The sequence below is a fragment of the Oreochromis niloticus genome, linkage group LG19, assembly GCF_001858045.2.
Source record: "Oreochromis niloticus isolate F11D_XX linkage group LG19, O_niloticus_UMD_NMBU, whole genome shotgun sequence".
NCBI lineage: Eukaryota > Metazoa > Chordata > Actinopteri > Cichliformes > Cichlidae > Oreochromis > Oreochromis niloticus.
The window spans coordinates 6,913,480-6,939,334 of NC_031983.2; the positions used below are offsets into that span (position 1 = coordinate 6,913,480).

Sequence of the window (25,855 nt, forward strand, 5' to 3'; positions counted from 1 at the left end):
GTAGTTCTTGCAGGATAGTTTCATTAGACTGTTAGTTTTAGCCAGCTGCTCCTAATAAACTGAAAACTTTTACAGTTTTTGTATGTGCCAGTGCTGATATAGTGAAAACATATCCCAGTGTTGTATTCTCATTCAGTGGGAATAAGAAGCAACATTCCTGTTTCAAATCTCCATCCAGAGATTACACTTAAGAAATGTGCCCTCCCTTAAAGACATTCCCCTCATTAAACCAACTTCTGATTGGCTGCCCCTTCAATTCTCACCCTGAGAATACACGGATATAAAATACTCAAGAAATGCTTACCATTCCACCAGACACGCCCCAGAGCTTTTTGTTTGTTTGTTTTAAGCTGTAACCATGTGGACTTGCACAGAACAGATGAGAAGGGCAAGGATAGTATAGAGAATCCAGCCAGCCTTCAAAATAAAAGACCCCATAGAACTTAAATGCTCAGCTTCTGAAAAGCTACCCTTCTGATTTGGAGATATGCCAAGACCAGCAGCTTTGTTAGCTACAACTCTTCAGCTCCTTAATAATTTAAATATCTCATCAGCCAATCACGTTGCAACAGTTTAGGCATGTAGACGTTGTCAAGACGAGCTCCTGAACTTCAACTGAACATCCGGATGGAGATAAAAGGTGATTTAAATTACTATGAACATGTATTTCTGGATCAGGTGACCCTGAATCTTCCATTAGTTATGCTGCAATAGGCATAGCCTGCTGGGGGATTCCCATGATGCATTGAGTGTTTATTCTTCAGTCACCTTCCTCACTCACTATGTGTTAATAGACCTCTCTCCATTGAATCATACTTATTATTAAACTCTGGCTCTCTTCCACAGCATGTCTTTTATCCTGTCTTCCTTCTCTCTCCCCTACCGGTCATGGCAGATGGCCCCGCCCCTCCCTGAGCCTGGTACTGTTGGGGGGTTTCTTCCTGTTAAAAGGGAGTTTTTCCTTCCCATTGTCGCCAAAGTGCTTGCTCATAGGAGGTCGTATGCTTTGTTGGGTTTTTCTCTGTATGTATTACTGTAGGGTCTACCTTACAATATAAAGCTCCTTGAGGCGACTGTTGTTGTGATTTGGTGCTGTATAAATAAAATAGAATTGAACTGCTTTGAATGTATTTACAAAGAATAGTCCGATAGGAAAAAATATCCAGTGAGCATTAGTTCTCTGAGTGGAAATGCCTTGTTGATCTTATAGATCAGAGAACAGACAAGAGGGCAACAGTAACCACTCACAAACACCAGGGTATCCAGAGCATTTCTGAAAGCACAGCACGTCAAACCTTAAGACTGCACTGGATGCTACTGCTGTCAGCTAACAGGAAACTGAGGCTACATTTCACACAGGCACACCAACATTGGACATTTAAGGATTGGAAAAGGCTGGTGGTTTAGCCCAGTTTGGGCACTTTAATACCAACTTAGCATAGTTTAAACATCACAGCTTACCTGAGTGTTGTTGCTGTCCATGGCCGTCTCTTAAAGACCACATCTACAGTTTCTTCCACCTGGATAACTCACCATGTCATGGAGCGGGGCCTCAGTGCTTACAGAGTTTTAAGCCCAAGATATTAAAAAGATGTCCACTCTCAGTAACATCACGCAGAGCCAAGACTGAAAACAATGAGTACGATGCAGTCTGGAGCCTAGGCTTTTCACTCACAGGAATTACTTATTTACATATGCTGTCATTATTCAAAACTTAATATGCATCCTTTACAGTGGCGCTCATATAACAGAAACAGAGAAGCACAAGTCCTCTTTAAGATCCATTTAAAAACCATGACAAATAGTTAAACAGTAAGACGCCCTGTTGTAAAATAAGGGAAACAAGCACACACAATCAATAGTTGCACCTTTTATTATAAAAAATATTTACAAAGATGCTACAATGTTTTTGTCTTAATATAAAAAATGCATACATTTTACAACGATAATTAGTCTTTGAAGTTCTAGCTCCCATTCAGACCAGAGTGACATCCTTCAGGAGTGTTGTGGTAAGGTATTAAGCGTGTCGTAATACTGTATTTTAGTCAATACATTTTATTTGCCTGAGTTAATCTCTTCATCACGATAAGGAACAATTTTGAAGAATGCATTTGATTTTCCACATATTTAGGAGAAAGGCAACTGTTTGCATAAAGGAATTAAAGGACATTTGATTTGTATACAGTCATTTTGAAACACATATGACAGAGCTGCATAGTAATTTGAATAGTAACCCGGTTGTTGTTATTACTAATAGTCCTTAAAAAGAAAACTTAGGAATAAATAGGTACTGCATTGGAAACGAAGGGCACAATTTGGATAAATACAATTTCATCGGGCCTCACGGTTGAATTGATAGGTCAACATGGCATGTCTGTACCTTGATAAAATAAATACAATAAATAAAACAACAATAAATTAGATGGGTTAAACACACAGAATTCTTCACTTGGAATAACAAATGAGAGAAAGAAATATGGCTTCTCGATGCAGTTATCACCCCGGGGTTTCTCCAAAATGCGTGAGGAAAAAGCTGCTTATTACTGATATTGGATCCATGATGACAGCAGAGCAGGAAAATTACTTCATTTGTCTCCTGGCTACTGTAAACTTACCAGAAATGACAACTCTTGCTCCTTGTTTGTTAACTGGCAGCAATTTTCCTGCTCTGCGTAAAGCTTTTAAGAAAATGAAAGAACAGCGCCTATAAAGTGAGACGATGCCAGTCCTGACACCTGTTACAGTCGACTATACCAAACCATGGGAAGACACCGTCTTGAGACTGGCTATTAAAATCTTAAAAACCGCTTGGGAGGGAAAAATAATAATATCAAATGATGCCTGCAAAATCCCCCAGCTGTATAATGCAAAAAATATATTTCTATATACACATACGTACATATACATAAATTCCATTCATAATTGCTCAAATCTCTAGGAAAATATGCATTGATTTATAGATTTGGATTTACAATTTGTTCTGGTTTTTGATGCATGTAGTGTGATGAATTGTTTCTCAGTCCATGTAACAATAAATAGAACTGATGAAATGGCAGAGAATACGGCCAGAAGGAGCTAGTATGACAGAGTGAATGACGGACATGAACACCTAAATAAGAATGCATCATGGTAGTTATAAGGTAATTATCTTTGCCTTCTCACAGATATTGTTGAGTTTTGGATTTCAGAACCAAAGTGGGAAACTAACTGCTTTGCCAACTCACCAGCATACCTTCTAAATCCCCAGATTTGTTAATTTTACCCACACAATTGTAACTGCCAATTGCATTTTATTTTATTTCTTTATACAAAAGATCACAACAGCAGATGTTAACCTGCCCAAGTGGCTGTTACAGGAGACTAACTACATCTCTAATACCCCCATCCCCAAATCTACTTGGCTTGCTGTTAATTTCCCATCTTGATCCAAAACCTCCAACAATCTCTATGTGTAACAATACCACATACAGAACACACACGTGTACTGTGCATAGTCTGGAAAGAGTCTGTGGCATCAGTACAGACCAGAGGAATGTTCAGAGTTTCAGGATCCCACTATGATCTCCATGATGTGGTCCAGTTCGTTCAGGTCTGACCTGCAGCTCGAGCTGGAGCTCAGGGCCGTGGGCCCATGAGAGGACAGGCTATCGAGCAGATCGTAAGGCCCCATTTTCGGGGCGCTCTGCATGCCTGTCAGCACCGTATCGAGGTCATAGTAAGACGGGTCCACGTCTGAAAACAGTTCCTCGAGCGCAGGGTCAGGGGGCGGCGCTGGGTGCTTGATCTCAAAAGTGCCAAAAACCTGCTCCCCTGTCCTGGAGTCTGCACTTAGGTGGTCCCCGTCTCCCTCCTCTCCCTCTGATACGCACTCCTCGCTGTCCTCCTCTTCTTCCTCCTCGCACTCACCATCTTCCTCTTCCTCCTCCCAGCAGGGCCCCATGCCAAAGGGACCTGCGAGGTAAGAAGCCGAGGACAGCTGAGGGGAGACGGGTGACAAAGTAGACATGGTGACATCCGTCTCCACATCTCCCTCCATGACCACTTCTTCAGAGTGGTAGCCTTCCTCCACACCGACCACTGAGTAAGGCTTTGGGCTCTGCCCTGCCTGGGCTGCTGCATCAGTCTGTCGGCACAGCACTTCAGTGGCCACCAGGCGGTCGGTGGGACACTGGGCGGCTGCGAGGGCCTGCGTCATTATCTGCCAGGTGCCATCCTGGGTCATTTCCTCCTGGATCTGCCGCACCGTGTTGGCAATTAGAACTGAACGGCACAGGTTCGGCTCTACCAGCATGTGACAAAGTTGCAGCTTGATGAGCGACATGTCAAGCAGCGACTGCCGCTGCAGACTGTAAGAGGAAGACAGCGTCCGAGCTGCCACCGAAGGAGATGCGGGGCCCTGGTCGCCACTGGAGACGGCCTCCTCCCCAGAGTCTGAGAACTTGCGCTTGGTGCCCTTCGGGAACATGTTGTCTCTCTTTTGTGATGGCAAGGAGACAAAAAAAGAAAAAAAATCAGTGAGAAACAATGGCACCACTTGCTTAAATATTAAGAAATGTGCCACACAGACAAACACAAAATTTGTACTGCTGTCATTTTCACTAGCTAAAATAGTTACAAAGATTAAGTGCCATGTAATTAATTATGTAAATGTGTGATGTTATGAGGCTATGTGGTGTAACATTTGTGTGGACATGAGGGAGCTAGGGCTACAATCTGCTGAACTGCAGCTGTGACTTTACAAATAAACTACAGGCTTACTCTACAGTAAACAAATAATTGTTGTAGTTTTTTTCTTAAAGTTTGCTATACCTTTCCTGTTGAGAGGCACAGGCAATAGCAATGCAGCTTGGTCCCGGCTGCAACGCTTCAAGTACTTTTGTACGAGCGACAAGCAGCTTTTGTTCAGCACCATTTCTGCCCATTTTAGGCCAGTCTGAGGCAAGACTCCTGCTGGGCGGAACAACCACACTTTTAACAGACCACTGAGCCACCGAAAATAGCATGGTTACCGACTAAATGCGGACACTGCATCAAAGTAAGCACAGACTACAGAGACCTCTGTCAGAAAACAAAAACAGCACTCAAGTTAATTAGTGCATTTATTTTCTTTCCCCCACTGCCACCTGTGATCAAGAAAATCAAAAAGATATCCTAATCAATAAGGGTGCTTTCAAGGGGGTAAAAGTGACAAGGATATGGAAAGTAACAGCATTTACAATTCACAGTACAATGTACCACCATGAGCCACTAATATTTACAAGGGATATCAGGTTTCCAGGTCTACGCACGCGACGCTTCAAAAACTAGCAGAACAAGATTTTCACTTTCTCTTCACTGAGGAGGGGAAGAAAAGCACAGTCAACTTCCTCATTAAATACCACTTCAACACACACATGTCTTACAGAAACAAAACAATACTCCCGCTAATGTTAAAGGCCCCTCTGACTCCCAAAAATAAATGGGATGCAAGTGAATAGGAGACTGAGCTCCAAACAGCAGCCTGTGGCATTTAATTTTCCATCAGACAGAAAAACAGTATGCACAGTGTCCGGCTGTCTCCTCTGTGTTAAACCTGTGGGCAGGGCATTTGGGTCAATGATTCCAGTTGCTTCAAATTTCTATTTGTGATAGACATTTTAAAAAGGGGAAAAAAGAAAACACAAAATTTTTTAAAATCAGTACAATGAAAAACAACACTGATTCATGTTTTGCGTTAGGATTCACAGGGCACAAATCACAGAGAGGGTTGGATCACTTTACAGAAATTTCCTGTTTTTCAGGAACTAGGAATCAAAAAGAAACTACCATGCCCAAGACACTGCTGTTACTGTCATAAATCATCTCCACACCAAATTTTCATTTTTATTTTAGGATGCCAGGCCAAACTAAGGCCCATAATCTGTGCAAATTACATATTTTAACATTGACACAGTGTGTAGTCACGGGTGTTGTGCAATAGCATACTGACAAAAACTAGTAAAACAAGTCAACACCTTGTGAGTTCACATTTAATAGAAAAGTATACATCTAAATAGTTGATCAATCAGATCCCCACATTTTTCAAAAGTTACAATCCATGCCAAAAGGAAAAAAAAAAAGAGAAGTGGCTCGTAAGTACAATTAAAGGCTTGGGAGCCTGGAGGTCTTTGAGTCCTCGTAATCATAGAATAACATTTCCTGACAGTGGACAGAATAAAGGGGGGAAAAGGTAATTTATGAAGATACCCGGAGATCTAAAATGAAAAGGGTGAGAAAACGATTATGGACATATGTTGTCTTCTTATGTGGTGCAATAATACTGGTCCCTGTTAAATAAGAGACACTAGAGAGAACTACCTCCTTAAAGAAAAAAAAGTAGAAAAATGAAAAAAAAGAAAAAAAAGACATTAAATAGAAACAGGAAGAACTACAACCTGAGAGACGGATCACTGCACACAGAAGAGAAAACAGTTTTGGACATGACAACTTTTTTTTTTTTTTAACATTTATACTGATAATTGTTTTCGAACACCCTATAGTTTAGCATTTTTAAAGCTTAAGGATTCTACTCTGAATTTAGAATTAGATTTCTGAAAACAATAAGAAAAACAGCAATTCATATGTAGGTCATATATAAAATAAGACTGAAAGCGAGTTATGTCCTAACCAGTCTGATCAGTCATCTGTAGCAGGCAACATACACAGTGCGTTGTGTTGTGTTTTTCCACTGTGGGACATGTAAACAACTACAATCTCATACAATCAATTCCCTAAATGTTCTTACATTTTAACCACTTAAAACACTTTCAATCAAGATAATATTGACAGATAACCTAATATGAGCACTAAATAACAACCAAACTCCTGATAATAACATCTCAATCTGCAAGTGAACATTTTTTTTAAAGATTTACTTACTTTACCAATAAGAATGTATTGATTTTAAAACCCAAAGTGATCTGCTACAGACGCTTAATTTTAATGACTGATGTCGAGATCATACTCAGTTAAATAGTATTCATTTACACCTGCACATTAGTATTGATGTATTTCAGACCATTAAACTTAGTCGCACATCTTTTTAACATGATTTCACAAAAATGCTGACATATGTGGTGTTCAAAAACTTCTAACATATCAGGAAATAAGTGCGGGGAGGGGGAGGAGGATCACCTCGTGTAAATCAGTACTTTATTCTGATGCTGACATTACAGTTGTATTTACGTCAGACAGACAGTGTCACTAAACTGGATTTAAAACAGTTTAAATACAGTTACTAAACTGAGTGTTTTCTACTATGCTAGGAAGCAGAAGCCAAACAAAATGCAGCCCCGTTTTACGTCAATGGTTCTTAGCATGGCCCATCCCCCACCACTTTCACAGCCCGCCGTACTAAATGAATAAACACATTTTTAAAAAGCACTGCTTACATTTCTCCCACTTCCCTCTTAAATACATAGCGCTACCACTGCCAGTCGCCAGATTAAAACCGCTAGAATAGCTGTAAAAAGCGACGGAGAGCTTCTGGCCGTGACTGCCGCATGCTTTTGTCTTTTCAGCATCAGAGCTACCGAGCGACAATGAGGCCATTTTGCGCTAGTAGCTAACAGTTAGCCGGCCGGCTATGCTACAGACGGAATTTACACTTCTGGGTTGCCGCTAGCTAGCATAAAATGTTCCGTGAAAAAAGATGCCTCCACGGAGGCACAAAACCCTCGGCATTCGTTTGGAAACTTCCTCTTACATAAAACGAATGCTAGCGAACGTAAAGCTAATTAGCTAAAAGCGCCCACCCACCCACAGTCCGCGGTCCTTCCTCCTTTCTAGCCAAAAACAAGAGTTTTCGCCACGGCGGAGCTGTTAAGTTCCCCAAAAACAACACACGGTCACCCGGGTGGCTAGTTAAAAACACTATCGTCGGGTGCTTGAGTAGCCGTACTCACCTCGTGTTTGTGTTAATTTAATTCCCGTCTCGGTCATAGGATCGACAGCAGAGAAAGCGGAGATCAGGTTCAGATGAGATCATTCATGCCACGGCTTCAAAAACTGAACTACCTCTGTCCTGCTGCTGCTGCGGAGCGGACGACAGGAGGGGAAGGAAGGGAGGGGGAGGGGAGCCGACAAAAGCCAGCCATATGCCTGGGATTCCTCTCTAATGATTTCTCCCTGCTTTTCTCTCCTACTAATGCTTTAACAAACAAGCCAAAGCCCGCTGCTGGCTTCAAGAACAAGATGTAGAAGATCTGATGTTGTTCTGGTTACTCTTTGTGTATTGACGCTGCGTTTACCGCTGGCCTTTTTAACAAGAAAAACAATCTGTGGCGAGGGGAATTATACCCACTGAATGGAAAGTGACTAAGAAACACGAATTTACTCCGCTACGTGCCTAGTCCCTAGTATGTATGAGGTTATCGTGACATTTCGGTGTTATGCCTTTTGTTTATAGCGAATGATTTTACTTCTGATTTCACTGTCTTTATCTGACTGTTGCAACTACCAGTTTACTGAAACATATAAAAGGCTGGCTGGCGACAAACCTTTTGGCTTTTATTGTGCACGACTGATTACTTTAAGAGGTAAAATGACATAATACTCATTCAAACAAAAATAAATTTGTACGAAGTCCCTACAAGAGAATCCAATGTTGTTTAGCAAAACATCATTTTTCTATGTTTGTACTTTATTAATAATCCAATAACCTTTTTACTCACTGTATGAATTTTGAGCACTTACACTGTGGATTCACCCTCCAGTAATACTACAGTTCTACACTGACACAAATATCAAAACGCAACCCAGTTTATTAATAAATAATAAAAATAGGAAATGCTTAATAGAAAATTGTAACAAGAAACCTATTATTCTATTTATATAATATTAAAAAATAGTCTTTAACCACTCCTAATTTCTTTATATTTTCTTAGAGAAATGGGATATAGGTGACGTGATTTATTTAAAATTGTGCAAATACAAATATAGCTCGTACAACAAAAACTGAATGTGCACAATCCTAATCAACTTAGAAGTCAGTATTTGGTATGACCACCTTTATTCTTCAGCACAGCCTAAACTCTCTTAGGCAAGCTTTCTTGTGATTTCATTAATTAGGAATAGGAAGAATCAGGAATAGTTCTCCAGGCTTCTTAAAGGATATTCACAGCTCTTCTTTGGCTGTTGGCTGTTTTTTTGTTGTGTTTTCTGTAAAGATGATCCCACACTGCTTCAGCAATGTTGAGGTCCAGGCTCTGGGGAGGCCAATCCAGGACTGATAGTGTTCCACAGTGCTTTGCCACTCATTTTCATTTCAGTTATTCCGTAAATTGTCATACGTTAGCCCTTTCTTCCTGTTTCCTTCCTTAAGAATGGCTTCATGATTGTCACCCTTCCATTGAGACCGTTTCTGATGAGGCTTTGGCAAACCGTAGATGGATCAACTAAAGGGCCAGATATGTTTCTCAGGTGCTTTGTCATGTCTTTGCTGATTTTTGTTCCTATTTCTTTCAATCTGCCACTTCTTTTTTGTTTTCATCCTCCACTTGTCACTTCTTTGATATGCCATCTTTTTAGCTAAAAATGCTTTTTTTTATGCCTGTGATACTGTACGATACTATGGCATTTTACACTTAAAGCTACAATGTAAAATTGGTTAAGTGTATAGAAAACAGTGGTTGAGCCCATGAGTTAGATGGCTTTATATGTCTGAATTGTCAATTTTCTTGTCAATTAATAAGTCCGGTGTTAAGCACCTTAAAAGGCAATAAAACATTCTTCTGAAAATAGTCAGATACAAGGAACGGACTGAAAATGAAAGAAAAATTTGCTTCAGAAAGTCAGAAGAACTATTGCTCAAGACCAGTTTATAAAAATAACAAGAATGTCTGGCTTCTTGGAAGTGAAATGAGGGGTGGCTCAATACTGTTGCACAGTACCGTATTTATTTTATTTTTTTTTACATGAAATAATTGTTCTTTTTTAATTTGATGGCACCGAAAAAAGCTGTGAAACAGCCATTAAAGGCACCTGGTGGAACATCTCTTTACACTAATTGGGTTTGTTGGCAGCAGGTCAGTAACACGACTGGGTTTAAAAACACTGCCACACATGCAGACTGAGCCTCTGGTAGTTGTGATCAGAACTAACACACCACATTTTGGGTAATAGTGCGTGGATCTTACCCAGTGAGCTGTAAGCATGGTTTATACATGTTATGTGTGTTGAGACCGCAATAATAAAACCATTTTGCTCAACCCCGAACAGTTACTCTGCTTTATTTTGAATGTCACTGGTCCATTATGAGTCAAATTTGAATAAAGCCTTTGAATAAAGTTCAAATGGTGTTAACTGTTTTTAGATAATATAACAGAAACCATAGTTTTACACTTAATACATGGCAAAAAAGGTATATACTTGTTGAGTCACTGTATGCTCTGTTTTCACCAAGTCAAACAAACAAAATGCGTCTAAGCTTTTTCCTTTTGGTGGTGAAAAGGACTTGCTTTTGCTTATGCTCGTATTTTCTTAAAATGCTGAAGAAATCATTCTGGCGAGGTAACAAAAAGTCAGCTGGTTTCAGTAGCTGATAGAACCGCTTTTAACCCTTTATAGTTTGGTCTAACTTAACTCGGTGTGTCATTTTTTCTTATTTTCACCTTTTTCTGTCTTGTTTATGTGGACAGACACTTAAAAGAAATGTCTTTGGTAATATATTGTATTGATAACCTGTGGAAATATTCTCATTCACTGGAAATTTTAATGCAATGACAGACAGATTCAAAGAACACTGAGTTTTATACTTTCCCTGTGTACTAAAGAAATCAGAGATCTGATTACAAATCCATACTAAGGCCAGAAAAAGACAATAAAGTCAAGTTCAAATATGATCCCATGTGATTTTCCATCTCAATAGAGATCACTTTGATAAGTAAACTGCATGAACAGTCTTTTAGAATTGTGTATTTTGCTCATTGATGGTTGTTTTTTAAGCTTCTAAACTGCAGGTTTAATAAGAAGTTAAACTGCACTTTGTTTATATCTTCCCAAATCAGTAGCAGCCACCTTTGGAGGCTTTTCATTAGTGTTTTTTATAAGACTCTTTAAATCTGATTGGTGTAATTACCAGTAATTATCATCGCTAATGATGCTTATTACCTCTGCCTCTGGATGTTTTCATTTGCAGCAATGGTTATTAGCTTATCTATGTGCCTGTTACCAGAACCTACACAGACTTTAAATCCTCGAGGCTCCAACATCTAGCTACTGATCTGTAACCTCATTGGAACAATTATTAGACTTGACACAAAAAACAGAAGGTGGGGCTACTTTTTGGATAAGACGGATAATAAGAGTTAATTTGACTTATTAGAGGATATAAGTTACGTACCAAACGCCAACTTTAGCAAGGTACACCTTGCTAGCCCCAGGTTAGCCCCCTTTTGCTATAAAAACTGTTTTAATTCTTCGTGGCACTAATTCAAAATGGTGCTGGAAAATTTCCTCTGAGATTTTGGTGCATATTGACGGGACAGTATCACATAGTTGCTGTTCATTTATCGGCTGCGTGTCACCACAACCACCTCTCAAAGGTGCCCTATTGGATTTGGTCACTGTGGAAGCCGTTTGAGTACAGTGAACTCACTTTCATGTACAAAACCCCCCCCAAAAAAAACTGTTTGACATGAGTCTCCAAAAGTTGAATCTGTTCATCTGGACGTAGCGTTTTGTGGGAGAAACGTTTCGTCACTCATCCAAGTGACTTCTTCAGTCTCAGCTGACTGCAGGTTTCCCCAAACCTTATAAACAGTACATTTGCATAATGACTGAAACCAGCCCACTGAGGGAACAATGGGCTGTGAGGTCAGTTTCTTAATCATAATTATGCAAATTCCATGACCATTGATCAACAATCACTGACCAAAACCCACTGATCAAAGAACACTGATCAATGGCCATGAGTACCATTCACAGAGAGTTGGGGAATGGCTGCAATCACAGCATTGTAAGATGGTGACAGATGTACCCTTAGGCCCCCTCCTCGATTCAGAGATGGTCTTTCCCTTTTCACGTAAATGGCCTCCTTGACTCCGCGCTCAAACCGAGGAGGGGGCCTAAGGGTACATCTTTCGCCATCTTACAATGCTGTGATTGCAGCCATTCCCCAACTCTCTGTGAATGGTACTCATGGCCATTGGGGTGGGGTGGCTGTAGCTCAGGTGGTAGAGCAGGTCATCTACTGATCGGAAGGTTGGTGGTTCGATTCCTGGCTTCCCCTAGTCTGCATGCCAAATATCCTTGGGCAAGATACTAACCCCAAATTGCTCTCCGATGCATCCATCGGAGTATGAATGTGTGTGTGAATGTTACTTAGAAAGCACCTAGAAAAATGTGCTTGTGCGAATGGGTGTGAATGGGTGAATGCACAAGTTGTGTAAAGCGCTTTGAGTGCTCAGAAGAGTAGAAAAGCGCTATATAAGAACCAGTCCATTTACCATTGATCAGTGTTCTTTGATCAGTGGGTTTTGGTCAGTGATTGTTGATCAATGGTCATGGAATTTGCATAATTATGATTAAGAAACTGACCTCACAGCCCATTGTTCCTTCAGTGGGCTGGTTTCAGTCATTATGCAAATGTACTGTTTATAAGGTTTGGGGAAACCTGCAGTCAGCTGAGACTGAAGAAGTCACTTGGATGAGTGACGAAACGTTTCTCCCACAAAACGCTACGTCCAGATGAACAGATTCAACTTTTGGAGATTTACTTTCCTGGATGATTGAGAATGCATCAAGATGTTTGACATGAGTTTTGCAACATGGTTCATGATCCTGGTGGATGCTGCTGCCAGAAGCGGTCATAGAGTGAGGAACATGGTCAACAATACTCAGGTAGGCTGCGGCTTTTACATTATGCTCAGCTGATATTAAGGGGCCCAGAGTGTGCCAAGAAGTTATGCACCATGCCATTAGACCTCCAGAACCACTGATCCAAGGCAGGATGGAGCCATGCATTCATGTTGTTTCTGAATGTTGCAGCAGAAATCGAGACTCATCGGACCAGGCAGGATTTTTCCACTCTTCAATTGTGCATTGTTGATGCGCCTGTGTGAACTGTAGCACGAGTTTGCTGTTCTTGCTGCTACAGACCATCTTCTTCAAGGTTCCATGTGTCGTACTCTCAGAGATGTTCTTCTGCATACCCTGGTTGTAATTACTGGGTATTTCAGTTATTGTTGCTCTAAATATATAGAGAGAGACTTATGGAGTAGATCAACAGTTTATGAAATATTCAGTCTGTGTCTACATGCCCAAATACATTGAGTTGCTATGTGATTAGATAGCCATGTTAATGAGCAGCTGAACAGCTATACCTATTGAAATGGCCAGTGAGTGGACACCAGCCATTTCTTTTTTACTCACAGCAAAGGGAACATACATAAATAATAGCTCATGCTATACTCACTCAAACTCAAAGCGAGAATCTGCTGACATGGACTTAATCCCTCACGGTCTTCCACTCATTTTTATAATCACTGTCTAATATCACAGGTGTTTACTTCAAGATATGTAAAATGTTTAGGCCATGCCATCAGAAGTTTCACTAAGAGTTGTTTTCATAATTAATCAATTATTTTGTCCAAAAATTGCCCCATAGCTGTGAAAAATCTCCATTTTCATAAACCTGAGGGTGAGGCCTTCATTTGTCTTCCCCTTGCAAACAGACAAGAACAGACAAAAAAAAGTACATCCTTAAAAACAAAAACAAAATCAAAAAAACTGGAACATTTACAAATTTTGTGTGGTTGGTTAAAAAAAAATACTTGTAAAAGTAATTTGTATGAGTAGTTCATGTGAGCCTGGCAGAATGAAGCGCTTTCTTAAAAAAAAAATACAGTTGAAATGGAAAATAAAAACAAGGCTTTTCAAAGTCTATCTATCTGTCTATGTACTTAATCATTTACTTACTTACTTATTTTATTTTTGTAGTTCCAGAAGTCTGCATTCCTAACGCGGAACTATTCTTCAGACTTCCGGCAAGGGGGGGACATTTTTTTTACCTCCTTCCACAACGTTCCGTTTCCAGCATTTTCTGTGCTCGGCGAATAAACGCAGGAGCACCGCTTGAGAGCCCGCAGCAGCTAGAGGCTTCTAGAAACAGCGTGCGCATCGGTGGATAGTCACCGGCAGACACCTGCTCTCTGCTTTTAACCTTACACGGTTAAACGTTTCTTATTATTTAGTCAACAAAATGGCGAAGTGGGGAGAAGGAGACCCTCGTTGGATTGTAGAGGAGAGAGCTGATGCGACTAATGTCAACAATTGGCATTGGTAAGAGCTAATGAAAGGACATTGGTTTTTAGCTGTTAGCCTAATGCTAACACGACACACCGAGCTCCTGTTAGTATCAAACTGTAGTTTATATGTTTAGGTTTGGATCAAGTAAGTTTAGGTCATTATTTTGTCTGTAGCCGGCTGCAAGTATTGAGGTATATCAAAGTTTGAAATAATTAGGCGAGCTAACATTGCAGGCGTTCTTAAGTTAGCTTCGCCTGTAGCTAGCCGCTGAAGCTTCAAGTGCATGTGTAACGGCTTTTAACATCAGTAGCGTTAAAATGCAGCATGACCAATTGTATCTACTGCAGTATTCTGGTGTAGTAACAAGCTTTATAGTCTCTCACAATTGGTAAGTTTACGGTTACCAGCGTTTCATCGGTTACACCAGAACACGTGTGGTAGCCCCAGTTACAACGTGACTGCACTTTTTTATAGCTGCCCTACGCAAAATAATACGAATAAATTCATAGTTTGTAAATATGGCATTTGTTCGTCTTTTGTAATGATCTCGGAGCATTTGATTACAGGCTTTTCTCTGTGGCAGCCATACTGATTACTAGCAAGGGGCGCTGTCACCAGTCAACTAGAATGTGGTTCCTGAGATTTGTCACTTAAGCCGGTCTGTGCCCACCTTCCAGCTGTGGTGACCGACTAAAATACATTTGTATCTAGCTGAGGATTAGAAACTGATGTCAGAGGCCATCTGACTGGGTGATCCAATTGTGACGTCCTGAGTAGTTACCAGTAATGTACACTTTACAACTGTACACAATTGTTGGGTTTTGTTTGTTTGTTTGTTTTCCCCCTTTTGTGTTATGAAAATAAAGAACCCTTCACTTTAATGTTTTACAGTCTTAATCCTCATCATCACACTATATAACCAAATTTCCCCTTGTGGGACAATTAAAGGATTATTCTATTCTATTCTATTCTATATATTGTTTTTTTACACATTTAACTAGTTCGTAGTGAGTGGCCACATAGGGTAGTGCTTTACACATTTCCCAAACAAGTGAATCTGTGAATTCAGTCATGTGAGGTGAGATTCCAGTAGGAAAGGCATCTGGTGTAAAGCCTCTGCCAAATTAAACATGTGGAGCTTCCCGCTGTGGCAACTCCTTGTGAATAAGAGAGCAGATCCAAGTACCATGATCTTCCTCTTGCTAGTTTACAATTGATGTGACTGAGCAGGTAAATCTTGGCCAATCATAGCCTTTCATTTGCCAAACGACCAGTGTCAAACAGACATATGTTTAATGACATGTCAGTGCATCTCATGTTTGGGATTCAGAAAACAAATTTCCCAGTTGAGTATGACTGCAGACACGTTTAAAATACAGTGAGAAGAAGGCTTGTAAAGTGCACAATCCTGAGTTAAGGTGTTGGGGTTTTTTGTTCCTTGTTTGGATCTGCTCACTTATCTTTGTGGTCTCTGCTGGACTTTGCAGGACGGAAAGAGATGCAACAAACTGGTCATCAGATAAATTAAAATCTCTGCTTCTTGGATTGAGCGTGGAGAATGAGGAGGGAACGTGTGAAGTGACAGAAGTCAGCAAGGTCGAAGGAGAGGCCTCGATTAACAACCGCAAAGGGAAACTTATTTTCTTTTATGAGTGGAACGTGAAAGCTACTTGGACTGGTAAGTAGAAAACTAGCATTATTGTTTGTTTCATTTAAGGCAGTAGTTTGGTTTTAATTGCATCTCTGAAACTGGTCGTTTGGCTGCTAACAGTGGCAGTTACCGTCATTGCTTCCAGACTATAATTTAGCAGGCACTGAGACTTAATCAGCATTGTGCCAGCTTGTTTGCAAACATCTTGAATGCAGGGCACGATCTCTTATATGTTGAAGTTTTGCAGCTCAGCCTTTAACAGGTAGATTTTCATATCTAATAGGGGGGAAAAGCTTCAGTGGCTTATAGAGAAGAGTGACAGAGCTAATATGTTGCATTTTTATTATCATTACTAAAATAGGAGACGGGTTTGAAGAGGCTTTGAATCTTTGCTGACATGTTTATAATTTTTTGTTTGAACAGGAAAGTCAAAAGCAGGAGTCAAGTATAAAGGAACAATTGAAGTTCCAAACCTGTCTGATGAAAATGACATGGAGGATCTTGATGTAAGTTTCACCAGAGCACATGTGCACACTGATTCAGACTGGCTGGAAGGTGGAGGAAGAGTTTACTGAGTTTACTTTCCTGTGTCGTGTCCAGATTTCTGTATCGTTGAACAAAGATGAACCCGACACGCCGCTGGTGAACCTGATGAAAACGAAAGGAGTGGATAAATTCCGCGACGCACTGCAAAGCTACGTTGGGTTCTTAAAAACAGGTGAGCTAACGCGTAGCAAATTTCTCCCAGAGCCTAATTGCTGAACACGTTGAGATTATGCATGATTGTAAATCATTAAACTCTTTATGGGTAGAATTTGCGTTAAGAGTTTTCCAGATTCAGATTAGGTTAAAGAAAAGGGTCAAATAATTATATTTATACAAATTCTTCTTTCTTTTTTTAATTGCAGAATTCACACAGGGGATGATCCTACCTACAGCCAATGGTGTGGCCAAACCACAGTCCACATCACAGTCCAAAGCTAAGATGGATAAAACTGAGGTTGGTGCACATCAGTCCCATAGTAAAGATTTTGGACTTCAACACTCACTTTGTCCCCATTTTATTTACTCTGATACCTGAAGCAGTGTTAAGCCTGATTTCTGTGGTTAAATTCCCACCATTCAGTTGTTGTTCATGTCAGATTACGTGGAAGGTTTAAAGCAGTTTCTAGTTGCGTCAAAAATTATGACGTTTCTGCAGAAGTCTAAACCAGGCTTTAGTTATGGCACACAAACTGATCCGTGCTCACCAGACTTCTGTGCTTGTGTGGAACAGATTTCCTCCTCTGCCAGCACAGCCACTCCTGTCAACACCGGCGTCAAGATCCCCACCTGTAAATTTACACTGAAAGAAACATTTCTCACCTCACCAGCTGAACTCTACAGGGTCTTTCTGAACAAAGAGGTGAGCCTCCACTGTTTGTTTGATTGGAAACCCAGGCTGTGGTTGTGTCTTGTTAAGTCTTTCAGTAAAAATGGACTTTGCTGCTTTTGATTTTGGGGCTTCTTGTCAATAAACAGATGGTTCAGGCGTTCACACGTGGTTCAGCCACAGTGGATGGAGAGAAGGGCGGAAAGTTTCGTCTGCTAGATGGAAATATTCTGGGCGAGTTCACAGAGCTGGTGAGTCTGATCTATGTAATTTAAAAATAATCTAAGCATTTGTGTATATGAATCATTTATTGGAGGCAGTTGATTGTACCGTACCACATTAACGTCACTTTAAATTCTAACACAAGTCCTCTTGCTTTCAGGTTCCAGATGAGAAAATAGTTATGAAGTGGCGGTATAACAACTGGCCCTGTGGTATGTTGCTTTCTATTTCTCACTGTGGCAAAAGTGCTTACTACCATACAACAAATTGGACCATTTAAATTCAAATAAATTTGAAAAAATGTACTAGTATAGATGAATTCAAACACATAAACTACATTTGGAGGATGAAATAATCATTGCACAGCAGTGGTTTGTGTTATGGCTCAATAAAAAGGTCAGCTTTTCATTCACCTACCTACTATAATTTTATAATATATTAATAATTCATAGTAATTTTATCCTCCTCTGTAGCTCACTTCAGGGTCAAAAATTATCTCCTCGGATCTCTCTTCCTTTTATTCTATCATGCTTTTATAGTTAAAAAGTATGGATTTTTTATTTTGCCACAGAGCACTACGCCACGATCACAATGGCGTTCTTGGACCGGAGCAGCGAGACGGAGCTGAAGGTGGAGTATCGAGGCGTCCCAAACAGCCAGGAGGAGCAGACGAAAGAGGGCTGGAAGAGATACTACTTCGAATCTATTAAACAGACATTTGGCTACGGAGCACGGCTCTTCTGAAAACGGTGTACTGTAGTGCTGTTTTGTTTTGGGTTTCTTTCCTGTTTTGGATTTTTAATCTTTTGTCCTTCGATCTCTGGCACATCCGACTGTAAACTCAGAGCACGACTTAACAGAAGAGACAGCATAAGTGAGGCCAATCCATCACCTCTCTGTGTGTAAATGTTTTCTTTTCTGAGCGTATTTAAAATCAAACTTTGTTTTTGTTCCCCCTCCTTCAGTATTTGGATCAGTTGTTCAAAGGAGAATGAATGGACTGTGCCTTTGGGACTCGGGATAAATAATGGATTGAATAAAACAAAGGGGGATCTATCGCACCACTACTGCAAATTGGCCTCCACGTCTATAAATATGTAATTATTGCAGGAGATAAACAGAAATGTTTGTTTTCTTTTATTTGAAAAACAATGTTTAAAAAATGAATGTTTATTTTTTACTTGTATTGCTCATTTTGAGTGTCATTGTAGTGAAGATGCTTTAAGCCAAGATGCATGTTTTCATTCCAAACTGTCCCCCATGTGGAAGAATGACGTCTGGTCACCTGCAGCCGAGCAGGACTGTACTTCAGCTTGTTCCATTGAGACTAGATTTGATGCTCATTACGAGTGTAGCGTCTGTCAGCGTGGATCAGCAGGAGGAACGTTAGCGAACTTCATCGGTGCTGGGACATGGAAACCGTTTCACCTCCTCGTGCAGGTCACTGCGTAGCAACTAAAGAGAGATGTTTTTGCTGTATTTGGTTTCAAAATGTTTAAAAAAAAAAATTCCAGTAAAAATAACCTTTCAGAACAGAGTGCATCTATTTATTCCTCATTTCATGCCATCACAGTGTAAAAAGGTTAGTTTATTGGAATAAACCAATCCCTATATGCTTGCGACTTGTTTTTATTCAACTTCTTTACATTTGAACTATCTGGAGATTCCAATTATTTATTTACATACGTTATTTATTTTCATTTCATATGCAAATATCTTTAAAACTTTAATTTACAAGTGCTCTAAAAATAGACACCACAAAGGCCACTATTTCTTAAAATAAGCACTTAGTTTGGTTTTAAAGATTACTGCACATCCCACGAGTCCTACCAGAAAACAAAAACAAGCAAAAAATAAAGTAATACATTGTGAAAGCATCTAATTCATATCAAAAAATATACATCTTCAAAATACAGTAAAAAAAAAAAAGCTGCACACTGTCTAAAAGTGTTCCAGAATAATCTCAAAACTCAATATTGTAATCTAAATAGCATTATTATACAAGCATGTACTGCTCTATAAACACAATTTCCTAATCAGCAAGAAGGAAAAAAAATTGACAACTCAGTGCAAACTTCCACAAAAGATTCAAGTGATCCTAAAATATATCTGCTCCAAAGATCCCTTATCCTCCCAAGAAAATAAACCCTTTATTTATCCAAAAGCTGGACTTGAGCTAACGAAACAACTTGTATGTCGATGTCAGCTGAAGCAATGTGATTTCTTAGCCTCACTTATTTGTGACCAAGATCCAGGACAGCAGAGACAAAAGACAAATGTAAGGAGAAGTGACATAATGAAATGAGGCGCTGCTGTGACTTCACAGCGGCTTCCGCTGGTTGCACAGTCATAAGCAGATGTAGAGCTCCGACTCCTGGAAGAAGGAGAGGAAATGATTGACTAACTGAAACAAGAAGGGATATTATCATGTCCGCAAAATGCAAAGTTGATAAGTGCTTAGAAACCAAGGTAACTGATAAGAATTTGTTCTCCGTCTTCACCCTTTCACCCACGGATCACCACAACTGTTCTCTAGACAAGACAAACACTGCTGAGGTAAGAAGTACTCTTCACTTTTTGAGCCACACAACAATTTGGTGTCCTTGAGTAAAATTATCACTATGGCCTCAAGGGGTCGCTGCTGCAGCTTTTAGCATGCAACACAAAAGTGTCCACTACTGCCTGAGTGTCAGAAACACAAGTACACACATTCTGAGAGCTGATTGGTTCGGTTTGCATGTTAGTTGGAGTAAGATTTCGTTTTTAGGAACTACGTACACTGGCACTCGAGTCGTTGTCAAGTGAGTCGAGGCTACCTTGCGGAGCCATTTCCTCCACTTCAGGTGGTTTTTTAACAGAAACTTCATGCTGTTTGTTCCTTGAAACAAAGAAAAGGTCAATTATCATAAGAATTTAATAATGTTGAGGGCATTTGGAGGCTTTTTAAGAAGGAATTAGTTACACTGACATTAAAGGTACACTCTCTACCTGTATAAAGGCCACATACTCATGCCTCTGTTGTCCTTCTGGGTTGTAGGCGTGGTTTGTGCTACCAAGTCTTTGAGAAAATGGAAGAGCTTTTCAGACTCTATGCATTGCTTCCTATAAAAGCACAAAATTTAATACATTATATGCCAACTTTTCATATACATGCATGTGAATGACATGCTAAAGAGAAAAAAGCAAACAAACTGACAGTATATTGATTTAATTTGCTTTTTTTGTTAAATATGCAATTTATTTTATTGGGGATAACTAATGTTAACGGCCTAGGAACTGTTTTAACAACAACAGCATACAGTATTCTTGGTTCTTGAGCCACCACTGATTTCTTTATATTAAAAAAAAAAAAACAGACTTTCCTATAAGTTCTCATAAAATGGTCCAGAACAATAACTCCAAGCTTTCTGAAGGTCTTTCAAAGTTTTTCTTCAAACATTGGCCTCTTTTTCACTAACTTTCAGTCCAGTCCTTGTACCTGAATATTTTTATAGGAATGGTTTTTGTTTATGCTACTTAACATTGACCTATGAACCCATTTTTGTCTCATCTTTAACAAATAGGGTGGTGGGGGTGGGGTGGTGATGGTCATTAAAGACCTGGCACAGGACCTAAAAGATGCATTTGAACCTTCAATTGATCCATCTCCGTTTCTCTCAAGCCTCATCAGAAATGATCTCAGTGGAATGGTGGCTGTCACGAAGCCATTAGTAAGGAAGGGAAACAGGAAAAAGGCTGAGGTATGCCAAAATATACAAAAACTGGACTAAAAATCAGAGGCAACAGTGGCAAAATGACACAACATTTGAAATTTCTGGTTCAAAGTGTTGTCAAGCAGTATGGAAGAGTTCAGGAGAAAGGCACAACAGTGTCTGTTTACAGGCATCTGTAAAACATGGTAGAGGCTCTGCCATGGTTTGAAAAGGGGCATTGCAGCCAGTGATGCTGGGGATCACGTGATCCCCAGCATCACTGGCTACCAACACGTGAAGCTACCATCAGATTTTGATCCACCATGCAAAAACAAAGTATCTAATTGGCAGAATTTCATTTTTCAGCATGACCAAACACACTTCCAATGCAGTAAAAGCATACCTGGACAGAAAAACACACAGTGGGACAGTATCAGTCATGGATTGGCCTCCCAAGACTCTGGAGCTCAAAATCAGTGAAGCAATGTGGGATTGTCATGACAGAGATCACAACAAAAGGCAGCCAACATCGAAAGAAGAGCTTTGAATGTCCTTCAAAAATCCTGGAGAACCATTCCCGACTATTGCTATTCCCACTTAATTAAATGACAAGACAGAAATTTCAGGCTGTGTTGAAGAATTAAGGTCCTCATACCAAATATCGATTTTCATGCTTGTTAAAAATGTACAAACTCTATGTTTTATAAGTATTTCAATAAACCGCTGCACCTATTTTCCATTTTCCTAACAAAGTATAAAGAAATAACAGGTGGATCAAGATTGTTGCACAGTACTGTAACCTGTTCAGTCATTTTTTTATTTGAAATTTGTGAGGAACCTCGTGTGTAGTAAGTCTGAATGAATGCTGTCATATTCAGTTAGATATGAACAAGATTATAATTGCACGTATGTCTTTTTCATCTTCACAAAAGAGAGTTTGCACGCCTGCAGCAGTCAAAGGTGCAAATAGATCTCTTGAAAATATCTCCCTCACTTACACTCATAACATTTCTCTTCCAGCGTGAAACCCTAAAGCACTGCTTTCAGAGATGAGGACAGAAAGTGAAACAGGTAATGTGAACCAGAATCACTGACAATAGGAGCTGACTTTAGTTTTTCTGCTTCTAGCTGTTTTTGGAAGTCTTTCATCTAAATGTCCTTCTGTGAGCATATAGTGTTGCATGCATTTATGCACTGGGCACAACACTGGTGATTTCATTAATTACGTCTACATATACCATTTTTTTAGCATCACAGACAGATTAGTCTTGATTAATTCACAGTCTCATATACTTGAGCTTAAATAACAAAGTCTTACTTACATGTGAGCCACAGACACAACAGTGCTGAGCTTGGACTCTGTAATCACACAGGTTTTGGTCAGCAGAGACTTCAGGAATATCTCCAAGGCCCGAGCTTATGGATGCAGTATGGGATTTCACAGCTCTACAACACTTTCAGCATGTATTTACATACTTGCTTTGACATAATACAGTTACCATTTAACACTGGCTAACAACAAATATCTACACCATCACAGCAGAAAACAGTTCCTATCACCTGGAGGGATGTATCTTAGTGCAATAAACTGAACAGTTTATTGTTGAGCCATTGTGTGTGTTCGCTTTAATCAGCCTAAATTAATGTTTAATTCAGTCTACCCAATATCCAATACTTAAAACAACAAGATTTATTAGGACAGTTTATTTATTTTGCTAAGCGGTTGGCACTTGAACGCAACTGACTTTAACTCCCAGCAAGTGCCTCAGGAGAAGCTGGAAGAAGATGCTGCTTTGGCAAAGCGCTGAGCTTTGACTCATAAAGGATACATATGATTACAGGAACTGCCATCGCCATCCGGCCCACCTCAGTGTCCTTCTGCATGATTTTTTTGATGCGCCTCTGGCAACAATATCAAAGAGTTTACAGCTGTTCAAGCAAATGGAAGTTACGGTGCATTGAGGAGCACTGAGTAAGCTGCATGTAACTGATGAAATAACTGTTAATAGCGGCTGAAGGTGTTTTTTTTAATGGTTCATATGTGAAAAACAATGTGTGACATGTATATCAGTACCTACTATTTATACTACAAAATAGGCCTACATACATTTCATTAAAAAGGAAAAAAAAGTTTCCCAACCAGGACATAAAAAATGGAAGGAACAGAAAACACAAAGTCCTGCAAACTCGTATTCATTGAGAAAACATCGAAACACCTTCTATAATGGTACTTTTTTTTGTTTGTTTGTTTTTAACGAGTAAGTAATTTAGCCTAGTAGAGCTAAAGCATTTTTAACATATCTCCTAGTTTGCTAGGCTAGCTCGCTAATAGCCATGATTTCCAGCAGTCCTTGAATGCAACAGTTGTCACACCACCACAGTTACCCGTTAGCTTGTTTGGCAACTTTAATTTTCCACATTATTCCACATTTACTCACAGGAGGGAAGCGTACGTTATATCTTCTCTTCTGTCCGGGCATTTTCGTCGCTTTAATCCGCGCCGCTCGAACACATTTTTCATATTTTTACCGCAAATCGCTGCTTCGTCCATTTGTTTACCTTCAGCAGGAAGAACCCCGCAAAAATGACCCAGAAAAGAAAAAACACACACCTGAGGTCAACCTGTCCTGACCCCGACAGTGACGTCATCACACGCGCGTTAACAACTCATATGCTAAAAATGGTTTTAAAAAATTTCAAAACGTTAACTATGTAGGACTTTAAATACCATTAATGTCAGTTCAAATGTATTTATATAGTACCAGTTCACAACAACATTCTCAGCAAGACGCTTTACATTGTCAGGTAAAGACCTTACAATATTAGAAACAAAGTCCAATAATCAGATGGCCCCCTAGGAGCAAACTCTTGGCAACAGTGGAAAGGAAAAACTCGTTTTTAACAGCACGAAACCTCCAGCAGAACCAGGCTCAGGGGTTGGGGTGATTGGAAAGAGATAAGAGCAGCGTGAGACAGGACAAAACACACACATGGGAGAAAAAGCCAGAGTTTAATCATCGCTAATGATCAAATTCAATAGAGTTGGATAAACACTTGGAGAGGGAAGAAAGACAAATAAAGTAGAAACACTCAATCCATGGGATATGGGAAGGCCTCAGCAGCCTATAGGCCTATTCCAGTATAATCAAGAGATGGTTCAGGGTCACCTTATCCAACACTAACTATAATCTTTATCAAAAACCAAAATTTTAAGCCTAACCTTAAAAGTAGAGAGGGTGTCCAAAAAGTCCAAACTGGAAGCTGGTTCAACAGAAGAGAGCCTGAAAGCTTCCTCCCAGTCTCTGTCAGGATAATGGGACAAATGTATGATGGGACAAATGACGCCTAAAGGACATATCCTGTCGGCAATAACTCCAAAATTCCTCACAATGTTACTGTTATTTAACATAGCCATTATTTGACTTATATTGGAATTCATCTATTTATGTCCTGTAGGCTGCTTTTCAGATTTTGCAGCATTTAGGCCATATATAAGGCCTTCCCCCGCACCACTATGTGCGATTAAGAAAATGAGTGGATGTATGAATTTTGCATTTACTATATTACTGCATGAAAACATCCACATTAATCATATTAAGCACACAAATAAAGAAATACATCTCACTAAATAAGAAGATTTCAAGTTTTTCTGTTGTGGCCACAGGATGGTTTTAACAATAGAAGTCGTCTTACATAAGTTCACATTTTAAAGCTGGCCATATTGCTTTTTTATACTTCACACAGTTTTTGTTTTCATTCACACACCATCTGCTGGACTGAAGACCACCCGGAAAATACGGATGTTTTCATTTGCTTGCAGTGACATATTGATCTTCTGCAGAGTATCACTCTACGTGGACCACTCTAGCTTCACTAATGACTGCAAAGGTTAATCAGATAAGGTTAATCAGTACTCACTGAAAAAGATTATGCAAGACTAATAAAGCATCAACACCAGCAGGACGAGTGTTATCTTTACTTTATGCATGCATGTTCTTTTTTTTTTTTTTTTTTACATCTTTGTACCGACTGGTGGTAGTTGGTGTATTTTTCATCATCTTTTTGACAACACTTCTAGTCTCAACTAATTTAGATTTTAACCTTTTATAACCTGGGACATTTTATTACATGTGGCACCTTTATGGAAAAGAAGAAAACTATAACCAGCTATTATTTCAATCCAAATATATGGACAGGATTTCAGATTAAAAGCATCTTTCTGCTTCTAAGCATTTTATTTGTAGTGCTTTTCTTACATACAATTTTAGATCATAAGAATATAAAGGTTAAGTAAAGGATGTCAAACTCATTTTAGATCATGGGCCACACACAGTACAGCCAGCCCACTTTGACTTTTAAGTGGGCTGAACGAGTGAAACTCACCTTTCTGTCTGTGTAAAGAAGTTTAACTACACATTTAATCCCTGAGATAGATTACCATAAGAAAAAGTGCAATTTCAGCTTTAAAACAAAGTTTTTCTACATGACAAAGAAATGCTGCTGTAGTAAATGAAATAAATTACACAACTCTTTTGCAAAATTACAGAAACTTTATGATAACTCATTGCAGAGAAAGATTTTTTTTAATGTAAAATCATTGTAAATAAGAAAAAAGAAAAGAAAAAAGAATTGTAGGTATTGAAAAAACAGGAA

General features: G+C 39.5%; 3 protein-coding genes and 1 long non-coding RNA gene across 9 annotated transcripts; 2 read left to right on the plus strand and 2 right to left on the minus strand.

Annotated features, from left to right (window-relative positions):
* Positions 1-1,855: 1,855 nt before the first annotated feature.
* On the minus strand, positions 1,856-8,265 carry cdca4 (cell division cycle associated 4). 3 transcript variants are annotated; one of them, XM_005453402.4, is made up of 3 exons: positions 7,923-8,265; positions 4,810-4,947; positions 1,856-4,474 (listed from the first exon to the last, which is right to left on the minus strand). In XM_005453402.4, the coding sequence occupies exon 3, from the start codon at positions 4,463-4,465 to the stop codon at positions 3,545-3,547; it is 921 nt and encodes a 306-aa protein (XP_005453459.1). In that variant the 5' UTR covers positions 4,466-4,474; positions 4,810-4,947; positions 7,923-8,265; the 3' UTR covers positions 1,856-3,544. The 3 variants fall into 3 exon arrangements, with proteins under 3 accessions (XP_005453459.1, XP_005453460.1, XP_005453458.1); XM_005453403.4 differs by having other exon boundaries at positions 4,810-4,950; XM_005453401.4 differs by lacking the exon at positions 4,810-4,947 and having other exon boundaries at positions 7,923-8,253.
* A 5,775-nt stretch (positions 8,266-14,040) lies between these two features.
* ahsa1a (AHA1, activator of heat shock protein ATPase homolog 1a) lies at positions 14,041-19,043 on the plus strand. Its single transcript, XM_003447777.5, has 9 exons — positions 14,041-14,298; positions 15,753-15,943; positions 16,340-16,422; positions 16,517-16,634; positions 16,825-16,916; positions 17,193-17,321; positions 17,438-17,539; positions 17,671-17,722; positions 18,082-19,043. The coding sequence occupies exons 1-9, from the start codon at positions 14,219-14,221 to the stop codon at positions 18,252-18,254; spliced, it is 1,020 nt and encodes a 339-aa protein (XP_003447825.1). The 5' UTR covers positions 14,041-14,218; the 3' UTR covers positions 18,255-19,043.
* LOC102077187 (dr1-associated corepressor) lies at positions 18,665-25,372 on the minus strand. 4 transcript variants are annotated; one of them, XR_002057505.2, is made up of 6 exons: positions 23,641-25,351; positions 23,032-23,104; positions 22,525-22,618; positions 20,499-20,568; positions 20,289-20,388; positions 18,665-19,884 (listed from the first exon to the last, which is right to left on the minus strand). XR_002057505.2 is itself a non-coding variant. In XM_019349148.2 (6 exons), the coding sequence occupies exons 1-6, from the start codon at positions 23,751-23,753 to the stop codon at positions 19,858-19,860; spliced, it is 456 nt and encodes a 151-aa protein (XP_019204693.1). In that variant the 5' UTR covers positions 23,754-25,372; the 3' UTR covers positions 18,665-19,857. The 4 variants fall into 4 exon arrangements, 3 of the variants coding, with proteins under 3 accessions (XP_019204693.1, XP_005453457.1, XP_005453456.1); XM_019349148.2 differs by having other exon boundaries at positions 20,518-20,568; positions 23,032-23,102; positions 23,641-25,372; XM_005453400.4 differs by having other exon boundaries at positions 20,499-20,612; positions 23,032-23,102; positions 23,641-25,350.
* On the plus strand, positions 19,891-22,809 carry LOC106098441 (uncharacterized). Its single transcript, XR_001224665.2, has 3 exons — positions 19,891-20,066; positions 22,223-22,273; positions 22,576-22,809. It is a non-coding gene; the product is annotated as an uncharacterized LOC106098441 (long non-coding RNA).
* Positions 25,373-25,855: the final 483 nt, after the last annotated feature.

What these genes read in the sequence shown, in the direction of transcription:
- cdca4 (XM_005453402.4), bottom strand. Translation starts at nt 4,465, where the DNA reads ATGTTCCCGAAGGGCACCAAGCGCAAGTTCTCAGACTCTGGGGAGGAG.
- ahsa1a (XM_003447777.5), top strand. Translation starts at nt 14,219, where the DNA reads ATGGCGAAGTGGGGAGAAGGAGACCCTCGTTGGATTGTAGAGGAGAGA. An exon ending in CGTTGGGTTCTTAAAAACAG is followed by an intron (nt 16,635 to 16,824) that starts GTGAGCTAACGC and finishes TTTTAATTGCAG; the next exon opens with AATTCACACAGGGGATGATC. An exon ending in GTATAACAACTGGCCCTGTG is followed by an intron (nt 17,723 to 18,081) that starts GTATGTTGCTTT and finishes ATTTTGCCACAG; the next exon opens with AGCACTACGCCACGATCACA.
- LOC102077187 (XM_005453399.4), bottom strand. Translation starts at nt 23,682, where the DNA reads ATGCCCGGACAGAAGAGAAGATATAACGTACGCTTCCCTCCT. An exon ending in GTTGTGTCTGTGGCTCACAT is followed by an intron (nt 20,613 to 22,524) that starts GTAAGTAAGACT and finishes GTGCTTTTATAG; the next exon opens with GAAGCAATGCATAGAGTCTG. An exon ending in ACAACGACTCGAGTGCCAGT is followed by an intron (nt 19,885 to 20,288) that starts GTACGTAGTTCC and finishes TCCTTCTTCCAG; the next exon opens with GAGTCGGAGCTCTACATCTG.